The sequence below is a fragment of the Microcebus murinus genome, chromosome 29, assembly GCF_040939455.1.
Source record: "Microcebus murinus isolate Inina chromosome 29, M.murinus_Inina_mat1.0, whole genome shotgun sequence".
Taxonomy (NCBI): Eukaryota; Metazoa; Chordata; class Mammalia; order Primates; family Cheirogaleidae; genus Microcebus; species Microcebus murinus.
This window is the reverse complement of record NC_134132.1, coordinates 10789493-10801007: the sequence shown is the minus strand read 5'-3', so window position 1 is coordinate 10801007 and position 11515 is coordinate 10789493. Positions and strand designations below refer to the sequence as shown.

Below are 11515 nucleotides of genomic sequence, written 5' to 3'. Positions count from 1 at the left end.
TAACAGGAGACCTATTATTTGTTCTGTAAGTAAGTTCAAAAACTTAAATGAAGGTAGCACCAGTTTGAATGTGTTTCAGCATCAGCAAACATGTGATCAGTCCTTTTGTAAATAGAAACCTATAATCAGTGGGCAAAGGAAACTATGGGCAAAGGAACAGAGCTGCAGAGCAGGCAGGGAGCCTGCAGGGTTACAAACTTCCTGCGCCTCATGCTTGCAGTTAGGGAGGGTGTCAGTACTCAGAGAGATGGGTGCTCTGAACCGTACCTGACCTCCTGCCTTCCTTCCGAATAGCTTTGCGCTTGACCTGTATTTTCGATGGTGTGTCTAGCGTGATCTTGATGATTGCTCTTTTAAAAACAAAACTATTTGTTCTTTAGGAGTTTGCAAACGCTTCTGGATGATGAAGGTGATGACTTCGGAGAAGTATTTTACATCCATTTTAATGTGAGTAACAGTGAAACTAGATAACAGATCAGCTTTAATCTGATTAATAACCTTTTACGTGCTTAAACATGTCACCCTCTACTTTAAAACATACAAATAAAAACTTCTGAACTAAACTAGTGAAAAAGGGATTTTCCCCCTCATGATGAGCCTCATGATGAGCGTCAGTTAGAGTTGTAACAACCAACGCTAAAACTTAGTGGCTTAAAACAACACACATGATTCCGTGGGTTTCTGGGCTGGGCTGGATGGTCTACACGGGCATCACTCATATGCCGTGTTTCCTCGAAAATAAGCCCTCCTCATAAAATAAGCCCTAGCAGGATGTCTAAGCATGTGCGCAATAGAAGCCCTAGCCCGAAAATCAGCCCTAGTGGTGGGCGTGGCTATGAAAATCAGCCCTAGTGATGGGCGTGGCTGCGCGGCGCATCTGCACAACCCATGCATGTGGTCGCGGAGCGGGAAAGAACACGAGCAGCCCTTCTCATCCGCCCTGTGAGAGCTCTAGTGCTCGACAGGAGAGATCGGGGCCGATGGTCCTAAAGGAAATAGAGTCGCAAGAGATTCAGGATGGAATTTGGGGTTTGGAGAGTTACAATGATGTTCCAGAAGAAGACGACTTAACTATATTTGAATCAATGTAGATGGTTGTACCGTACTTAAAAAAAATAACACATCCCCTGAAAATAAGCCCTAGGGTGTCTTGAGGAAAAATAAATATAAGACCCTGTCTTATATTCGGGGAAACATGGTACCTAGTCATTGGAAGGCTGCTTGGTTTATAGGGTCTCAGCCAAAACAGCTTGTCTCTGTTCCCCATCATCTCTTATCCTCCGATAGGCTAGCTGAGGCTTCTAAAGCAAAAGTGCAGTCTTTATTCTTCCTGTGGTGGTCTCAGGGTTACAAAGAGTAGGAAGAGATAACAGGGTCCCCCACACAAAAGATCTGATTCTGTCAGATCCCATTGGCCAAAGCACTTCTCATGGCCACGTCCAGCTTCAAGGGCTAAAGAGATAGACTCCTCTCATGATTTGGAGGTGTTGCAAAGTCACGCGGCAAAGGGCTGGGAGAACCTGGATGGGCGGAATTTATGGCCATTTTTTGCAAATTTACCACACTGGATTTACACTGTATAAAATGAATACTGAGCTATGGCAATTTTCCAATTAATTTGTTTAAAATGACCAGTTAAAATAAGATAATCCAAGTTTTAAAATATTAATTTTGTGTTCTGCATGAAAGGATGATAATTTTTTGTTTGTACATTTCTTTTTTTTCTTTTTTTTTTTTTTTTGAGACAGAGTCTCGCTTTGTTGCCCAGGCTAGAGTGAGTGCCATGGCGTCAGCCTAGCTCATAGCAACCTCAAACTCCTGGCTCAAGCAATCCTCTTGCCTCAGCCTCCCGAGTAGCTGGGACTACAGGCATTCGCCACCATGCCCGGCTAATTTTTTGTATATATATTAGTTGGCCAATTAATTTCTTTCTATTTTATAGTAGAGACGGGGTCTCGCTCTTGCTCAGGCTGGTTTCGAACTCCTGACCTCGAGCAATCCGCCCGCCTCGGCCTCCCAGAGAGCTAGGATTACAGGCGTGAGCCACCGCGCCCGGCCTGTTTGTACATTTCTTGATAGTTTTTATTTTATTTTATTTTATTTTATTTTATTTTTTGAGACAGAGTCTTGCTCTGTTGCCCAGGCTGGAGTGCTGTGGCATTAGCCTAGCTCACAGCAACCTCAAACTCCTGGGCTCAAGCGATCCTCCCGCCTCAGCCTCCCGAGTAGCTGGGACTACAGGCATGCACCACCATGCCTGGTTAATTTTTTCTATATATATTTTAGTTGGCCAATTAATTTCTTTCTATTTATAGTAGAGACAGGGTCTCAATCTTGCTCAGGCTAGTCTCAAACTCCTGACCTTGAGCAATCCGCCCGCCTCAGCCTCCCAGAGTGCTAGGATTACAGGCATGAGCCACCATGCCCGACCTCTTGCTAGTTTTTATAACAAAAATGTACATTTTTACAGAATCCTTAGGAAAAGAAGCATGTTCCAAAGTGCTTTTGTTGATGACAGATTGTTCAGAATTATGTTGGAGAAATCATCTGAGTTTATTTGTGTCATTTGTGGTTACAGGTGCATTGGGACAGAAATGATGTAGACTTAATTCCTAATGGAAGTTGCATAATTGTCGACCAGACTAACAAGTAGGTATAAAGAAATGAAATATTTGCTTTGTATATCCACTATATTTATTTTACTAAATCTAAGAATTCCTTTTAGTTCATATAATTTTTCATTCCCATTAATAATTTTTCTTTCTTTTTTTTTTTTCTTTTTTGAGACAGAGTCTCGCTTTGTTGCGCAGGCTAGACTGAGTGCCAGGGTGTCAGCCTAGCTCACAGCAACCTCAAACTCCTGGGCTCAAGCAATCCTCCTGCCTCAGCCTCTCGAGCAGCTGGGACTACAGACATGTGCCACCATGCCTGGCTGATTTTTTCTATATATATTAGTTGGCCAATTAATTTCTTTCTATTTATAGTAGGGACAGGGTCTCGCTCTTGCTCAGGCTGGTTTCAAACTCCTGACCTCGAGCAATCCACCCACCTCGGCCTCCCAGAGTGCTAGGATTACAGGCGTGAGCCACCACGCCCAGCCCCATTAATCATTTTTCAATAAGGCAGAGAAGTAGGTGTTTGTTGTGTGTGTGTGTAACGTCATGGAGTTTTATTGTGGTAAGGCAGTGGTCCCCAGCGTTTTTGGCACCGGGGACCAGTTTCATGGAAGAAAATTTTTCCGTGGATTGAGTCGAGGGGTAGGGGAATGGCAAGCAATGGGGAGCGGCTGTAAATACAGATGGTGTTTCATTTGCTCACCCGCTGCTGACTGCCTGCCGTGCAGCCCGGTTCCTAACAGGCCACAGACCTGTACCAGTCCTTGGCCCGGGGGTTGGGGACCACAGTGGGGTAAGAAATGGAAATGGCTTTCACCGAGAGGCCTTCCTGTTTCCTGCTGTCTAGAATTGGACCACCAACCTGCATCCCTCTTTATCCACTTACTCTGCTTTACTTTTTCTTTTCCTATCACCCATCTCCTACCTTTGGCATTTATTTGCTTATTTATTTCTCAGTGTTTCCCCCATTATCCTGGAAGCTGCATGATGGCAGGGACTTGGTCTGTGTCCTTCACCACTGTCTATCCAGTACCTGGGGCATCAGTGGTGCCAGGTACATAGCAGGAACATAGTATTTTTTGAGGAGGTAACTGTGGATTTTTGTCTTCCCAACATCTTACAGGATGCCATGTAAAGCCACAGAGTTTGTGATTATAGAATTGTCCCTTGGGCCTGGCGCGGTGGCTCACGTCTGTAATCCTAGCTCCCTGGGAGGCCAAGGGAGACAGATTGCTCAAGGTCAGGAGTTCGAAACCAGCCTGAGCAAGAGTGAGACCCCGTCTCTACTATAAATAGAAAGAAATTAATTGGCGAACTAATATATATAGAAAAGATTAGCTGGGCATGGTGGCGCATGCCTGTAGTCCCAGAGGCTACTCCAGAGGCTGAGGCAGGAGGATCACTTGAGCCCAAGAGTTTGAGGTTGCTGTGAGCTAGGCTGACGCCACGGCACTCACTCTAGCCTGGGCAACAAAGTAAGACTCTTGTCTCAAAAAAAAAAAGAATTCTCCGTTTATAGTTGGTCAAAGTGGCAAAGAGATCTCTAGTGAGTGTTCTGGCCTATGCCAAATCTTTTTCTTTAATTTCTTTTCTTTTCTTTTTTTTTTTTTTTTGAGACAGAGTCTCGCTTTGTTGCCCAGGCTAGAGTGAGTGCCGTGGCGTCAGCCTAGCTCACAGCAACCTCAAACTCCTGGGCTCAAGCGATCCTCCTGCCTCAGCCTCCTGAGTAGCTGGGACTACAGGCATGCGCCACCATGCCCAGTTAATTTTTTCTATATATATTAGTTGGCCAATTAATTTCTTTCTATTTATAGTAGAGACGGGGTTTTGCTCTTGCTCAGGCTGGTTTCAAACTCCTGACCTCGAGCAATCTGCCCGCCTCTGCCTCCCAGAGTGCTAAGATTACAGGTGTGAGCCACCGTGCCTGGCTTAATTTCTTAATCTTTGTTGTTTTCAAATGTTGAAGTATAACATACATATAAAAATTGCACAAATCATAAACATACAGTTCAACGAATTTCACAAAGTGAGCATACCTATGTAATTACCAATCAGATTAAGAAACAGAACATGTCCAGCTGTATAGTTGTGTATTATAGGAATATAACCACTGTTTGTTTATCTGTAGTATTACTGACAGATAAAATAAGACATGTTTCAAGTTTTGGGCTGTTACGAATAATGCTCTTGTGAACATTCTTGTGCATGTTTTTGTTGCTCATGTGCATGCATTTCTGTTGGTTTGTAACTGGGAGAATTGCTAGGTGTCTTGCAGTTGCCCCATGTAGGGTAGGATCAACCCTCCTACCCAAAATTAGTTTGGATGCTGATATTGATGACACCATATGCATTCCAGAGAATATGACAATATCTATTACATGATGAGGTTTCTGTAGGGAGCTGGGAAGGCATTTAAGCTGGCCCGTTTGCCTTAAGTGAATGAAGGAAGAGGCAGGTGGCTTTGGTTTATGTGGTGGCTCGGGCGTGGGGCCGGGATGAGGGTTTCCAGGCAGCCCAGAGCTTGCATGGTTTAAACTTCCCCACTGATGCCTAGGGAGAGAGCATGTGGCCTTCTTATCCAGTTGCACAGATGTAGGGGAAAGTGGGGAGAAGGAGTGGGAGCTGACGCTGTCAGTACACACATATCAAAAATGGAGGCTGGGCCGGGCGCTGTGGCTCACGCCTGTCATCCTAGCACTCTGGGATGCCGAGGCGGGCAGATTGCTCAAGGTCAGGAGTTTGAAACCAGCCTGAGCGAGACCCTGTCTCTACTAAAAATAGAAAGAAATTAATTGACCAACTAAAAATATATATACAAAAAAAAAAATGAGCCGGGCATGGTGGGGCGTGCCTGTAGTCCCAGCTATTCGGGAGGCTGAGGCAGGAGGATCGCTTGAGCCCAGCAGATTGAGGTTGCTGTGAGCTAGGCTGAGTGAGGCCACGGCACTCACTCTAGCCTGGGCAACAAAGTGAGACGCCGTCTCAAAAAAAAAAAAAAGAAATACTTATTCTTCATCTTTAGTCTACTTTTCAGTTGGGTTTTTTATTGGTTTATGGGAGTTCTCTAGATACAAATCATTTGTTGGACATATGTACTGCAAATAACTTCTTACATACTGCAGCTTGCCTTTTCAGTCTTGATGTGTCTTTTTGTTTTTTTTTTTAAAAGAAATGGGGTCTCACTCTGTTGCCCAGGCTGGAGTGCAGTGGTATGGCCATAGCTCATTGCATCCTCAAACTCCTGGGCTCAAGCAATCCTTCTGCCTCAGCCTCCCAAGTAACTGATATTATAGGCATGTACCACCAGGCCAGGCTAATTTTTCTGTTTTTTGTAGAGACAGGGGTTTCACTGTGCTCAGGCTGGCCTCAAATTCCAGAGTTCAAGCAATCCTCCTGTCTTGGCCTCCCAAAGTGCTAGGATTACAGGTGTGAGCCACCATGCCCTGCCTGGCTCTCTCCTGTTTTTTTTTTTTTTTTTTTTTGAGACAGAGTCTCACTTTGTTGCTCAGGCTAGAGTGAGTGCCATGGCATCAGCCTAGCTCACAGCAACCTCCACCTCCTGGGCTCAAGCAATCCTCCTGCCTCAGCCTCCCAAGTAGCTGGGACTATAGACAGGAGCCACCATGGCCGGCTAATTTTTTCTATATATATTAGTTGGCCAATTAATTTCTTTCTATTTATAGTAGAGACGGTGTCTTGCTCTTGCTCAGGCTGGTTTCAAATTCCTGACCTTGAGCAATCCACCCACTTTGGTCTCCCAAAGAGCTAGGATTACAGGTGTGAGCCACTGTGCCTGGCCAGCCTGGCACTCTTTTTTGCTCTTAATCTCAAAAGGAAAGTTTTCAGTCTGTCATGGTTAAATATGATGTTTGCTGTAGATTTTAATTCTTTATTAGGTTAAAGATCTCCCCTTCTATTCCTAGTCTATTAAGAATTTTTATTATGAATGAATATTGAATTATCAGATGCTTTTTATGCATCTATTGAAATGATCATATGGGTTTGTTTTGTTATAGGGAAAATTATATTGTTTGGTTTTCCAATGTTAAACCAATTTTGTGTTCATGGTATAAACCCAGCTTGCTGGTCATCTATTATGCTTTTTATATATTGCTGTTTGATAATATTTTGTTTATGATTACTGCCATCTATATTTGCAAAAAATACTGGTTAGTAATTTTCATTTCTTATAATGTTAATACTGATGTTATATTATGGAGGTTTTCTGGCCCCATAAACTAGTAAGGAGTGTTTCTCTTTTTCTGCTCTTTGCAAGACTGTATATAACATTGGTGTTGCTTCTTTCTAAAATATTGAAACAATTCCCATCAAAGTCATTTAATTAGGAGATTTTAAGTTATAGATTAAATTTCTCACATTTACTATTTAAGTCCTATTAAAAAAGAAACTTTAGTATTTCTTCTTATGTGGCTAGTTGTGTTTTTATGGGAATTTGTTTCATCTGAATTTTCATATTTATTACGTAAAGTTGTAACATCCTGTTATTAGCTTCTTAAAGTCTATGTTAATATATCTATAGCTGTGGTTCTCGATCAGGGGTGATTTTTTTCCCCCAGGGGCCATTTGGTGTGTGGTTATGAAGCTTGAATTAGATAATCTATAACTAGTAGCTAGAACAGTCCATGGCACATGGTAAGCACTCAGTGGCTGTTAGGCGTTCTAGCTTTTGTTTTTATCTCCCAGCCATTTCGTTCAGGGTATCGCAGTAATCGGAAATAAGTTTTTGTTTTGTTAAAGGAGAGACTATGTTTCTAAGTGCGTCGATTACATCTTCAACATCTCCGTGAAACCAGTTTATGATGAATTTGAGAGAGGATTTTATAAAGTATGTGACAAGGAGATTATTGAATTTTTCCACCCTGAACAACTGAAGGACGTGGTTGTTGGAAATACAGATTATGACTGGGAAACATTTGAAAAGGTACATCGTCATCACAAAGGCTAAGTTGATTAAATTCCATTTTCCTTCCTATTTCCTGAATAATTTGTGTGTGTGTGTGTGTGTTTCTCTAGAATGCACAGTATGAACAAGACTACGACAGTTCACATCCCACCATAGTGATGTTTTGGAAGGCTTTGCACAAATTGACTCTGGAGGAAAAGAAAAAATTCCTTGGTAAGGAATCTATCGAGGAATAGTAATCTTATGTCTTTCTAATGGGACAGTTTCATTACGGATCAAATCACAGTGTCAGAGCCACTCCTAGTCCAGTTGAATATTCTCTATGGCCCAACATCAAAACCCAAATGTTAATGTAGGTGATATTTTCCCATGTGATTTCATCCCTTCTTATTGCTTTTAAATTTTTCTTCTTTTCTAAGCTTAGACATGAAATCTTTAAAAAAAAGTAAATTTTTCTTCTTTTCTTTAAGCTAAATATTGAGTCTTCTTTCTCTAGTTCCTGTCATTATTCCTTTGGCCAAGCCCTTGTGGGATTCACCAAGGTATTTTATTTGGCTAATTTGTTTTAATCTTTCTTTTTGACTCAGAGTCTCACTGTGTTGCCCAGGCTAGAGTGAGTGCCATGGCATCAGCTTAGCTCACAGCAACCTCAAACTCCTGGGCTCAAGTGATCGTCCTGCCTCAGCCTCCCGAGTAGCTGGGACTACAGGCATGCGCCACCAGGCCCAGCTGATTTTTTCTATATATTTTTAGTTGGGCAATTAATTTCTTTCTATTTTTAGTAGAGGCAGGGTCTCACTCTTGCTCAGGCTGGTTTCGAACTCCTGACCTTTAGCAATCCTCCCACCTCAGCCTCTCAGAGTGCTAGGATTACACTCATGAGCCACCCGTGCCCGGCCTTATTGCTTTTAAATTTTCCTTCTTTTCTTTAAGCTAAATACTGAGTCTTCTTTCTCTAGTCCCTGTCATCATTCCATTGGCCAAGCCCTCGTGGGATTCACCAAGATATTTTATTTGGCTAATTTTTACCATTGTTCTATGATTATTGTTAATACGATATTTGCCATTACTGCACACAAGCTGTTTTACTTGCGTCTCTAAGTCTGTTTTACCTCATATTCCAGATTTTCATCTCAGTTTTATGCTTACCTTTTGATTTTTCTGAGACTGACTTAATAACTTTCTTTTTCATTTTCTCGTTCTATTTCCTTACTTATTTTATTTTATTTTTTTGAGACCAGAGTCTCGCTTTGTTGCCCAGGCTAGATTGAGTGCCGTGGCGTCAGCCTAGCTCACAGCAACCTCAAACTCCTGGGCTCAAGCAATCCTTCTGCCTCAGCCTCCCGAGTAGCTGGGACTACAGGCATGTGCCACCATGCCCGGCTGATTTTTTCTATATATATTAGTTGGCCAATTAATTTCTTTCTATTTATAGTAGAGACAGGGTCTCGCTCTTGCTCAGGCTGGTTTCAAACTCCTGACCTTGGATCAATCCTCCCGCCTTGGCCTCCCAGAGTGCTAGGATTTCAGGCCTGAGCCACCACACCCGGCCCGATCTTAACTCTTATAGGAAATCTGTTCCAGCCAAAGGGGTCCATTGTCTGAACACTCCTGAGTTCACCTTGCACCTTTCCATCTCCAGGCTTTCTCTGACGCACCTTCCCCTGCTTTGATCTCACCCACCCCCTTTGCTGCTGCCTCTCTGAACCTTTCCCTCCTTAAAGGTCTGGCACAGCTCTGAACTCTTGGAAGTCCCCCCAGTCATCCCAGCCTAGCTCTCCCTCCCTGCTCTGAAGCTCAGGATTTAGTCAGGACACGCTTAACTCCATGATGTCTTCACTGGCTACTTATACCTCGTACGTGTTCTCTTCCTGTTGGTCGCTTTCTTCACAAGCTTCTGATATTCCCAGACTTTAAGCTGCTTGAGGGCAGTAACTGTGTGTCAGACTTTGACCTAATACAGCCCTCAGTGCACTTTCTAATGTTCTTTGGACTCTAGGCCTGGGCCCACGATAAAGTGTTTTGAATAAACAGATTTTCTCTCTGTAAAGAGATTTGGGTCTTTGTGTGTGAAACTGATCACTACGTTTTCTTCTTTTTAGTGTTTCTTACAGGAACTGACAGAGTACAGATAAAAGGTTTAAAGAACATGAAAATAACTTTTCGCTGTCCTGAAAATCTGACGGAAAAAGATCCCATGAGAACTTACACATGTACTAGTGTCCTCTGCCTCCCTAAATATTCTACAATGGAAAGAGTGGAAGAAGCACTCCAAGTAGCCATCAACAACAACAGAGGATTTGGCTGACCTTACAACGTATTGTTTACCTCTTTTTGGAAATACCATTAAAAACAAATTTCATAACTCAAAAGTTAACATAAAAGTCTCATTCACTATTCACTGTGTTTACCTGCTCTTTTGGAATTATTGTCATCGCATATAAGATGTATGAGCTATGATATAGATTAGGCTGTGTCTTGAATACAAATATTAGATAATGCATGAATTAGCCTAAAAGAAGACTCTTTAGCTTAGAAATTTTTTTTAAAAGACTGCAATTGTCTACCTGATATCTTCATTTTATTTTATTTTATTTTATTTTATTTTATTTTATTTATTTAGAGACAGAGTTTCACTTTGTTGCCCAGGCTAGAGTGAGTGCCATGTTATTTATTTATTTATTTATTTATTTAGAGACAGAGTTTCACTTTGTTGCCCAGGCTAGAGTGAGTGCCGTGGCGTCAGCCTAGCTCACAGCAACCTCCAACTCCTGGGCTCAAGCAATCCTCCTGCCTCAGCCTCCCGAGTAGCTGGGACTACAGGCATGCGCCACCATGCCCAGCAAATTTTTTCTATATATATTAGTTAGCCAATTAATTTCTTTCTATTTATAGTAGAAAAGTGCTATATCTTCTTTTTAAATTACCCAGGCCTGGCGTGGTGGCTTACGCCTGTAATCCTAGCACTTTGGGAGGCCGAGGTGGGAGGATTGTTCAAGGTCAGGAGTTCGAAACCAGCCTGAGCAAGAGTGAGACCCCATCTCTAGTATAAATAGAAAGAAATTAATTGACCAACTAAAAAATATAAATATACAAAAAACTAGCTGGGCATGGTGGTGCATGCCTGTAGTCCCAGCTACCCGGGAGGCTGAGGCAGGAGGATCGCTTGAGCCCAGGAGATTGCAGTTGCTGTGAGCTAGGCTGACGCCATGGCACTCACTCTAGCCTGGGCAACAAAGTGAGACTCTGTCTCAAAAAATAAATAAAAAATAAAATAAAAATAAATTACCCAGTGTAAGGTATTCTGTTGTAGCAGCACAAAATGGACTAAGACAGACTTGCAGTATATCCATAATATAAAGAACTCTCAAAACTCAGTAATAAGTAAACACGACAAGGTGCAGTGGCTCACTCCTATAATCCCAACACTTTGGGAGGCTGAGGCAGGAGGAGCCCTTGAGCCCAGGAGTTTGAGGTTGCTGTGAGCTAGGCTGACGCCATGGCACTCTAGCCTGAGCAACAGAAGTAATACCCTGTCTCAAAAAAAAAAAAAAAAAGAAGTAAACACAATTTTTCTTTCTTTGTTTTTTTTTTTTTTTTTTTTTTTTTTTTTTTTTTTGAGACAGAGTCTCACTTTGTTGCCCAGGCTAGAGTGAGTGCCGTGGCGTCAGCCTGGCTCACAGCAACCTCAATCTCCTGGGCTCAGCGATCCTACTGCCTCAGCCTCCCGAGTAGCTGGGACTACAGGCATGCGCCACCATGCCCGGCTAATGTTTTGTATATATATATATTTTAGTTGGTCAATTAATTTCTTTCTATTTTTGGTAGAGACGGGGTCTCGCTCAGGCTGGTTTCGAACTCCTGACCTTGAGCGATCCGCCCGCCTCAGCCTCCCAAAGTGCTAGGATTACAGGCGTGAGCCACCGCGCCCGGCTCTTTGTTTTTTTTGAGACAGAGTCTCACTCTGTTGGCCGGG

General features: G+C 42.6%; 1 protein-coding gene across 1 annotated transcript in view; it reads left to right on the top strand.

Moving 5' to 3' along the window:
• Window positions 1-9911, top strand: part of HERC5 (HECT and RLD domain containing E3 ubiquitin protein ligase 5) — a 44034-nt gene extending 34123 nt beyond the window's left edge. The window contains exons 19-23 of the mRNA XM_075998591.1: window positions 381-447; window positions 2579-2649; window positions 7374-7557; window positions 7650-7752; window positions 9642-9911. Coding sequence (XP_075854706.1) covers window positions 381-447; window positions 2579-2649; window positions 7374-7557; window positions 7650-7752; window positions 9642-9847 — 631 coding nt within the window. The 3' untranslated portion in view covers window positions 9848-9911. The remainder of the gene's footprint in view (window positions 1-380; window positions 448-2578; window positions 2650-7373; window positions 7558-7649; window positions 7753-9641) is intronic.
• The last annotated feature ends 1604 nt before the right edge of the window (window positions 9912-11515 follow it).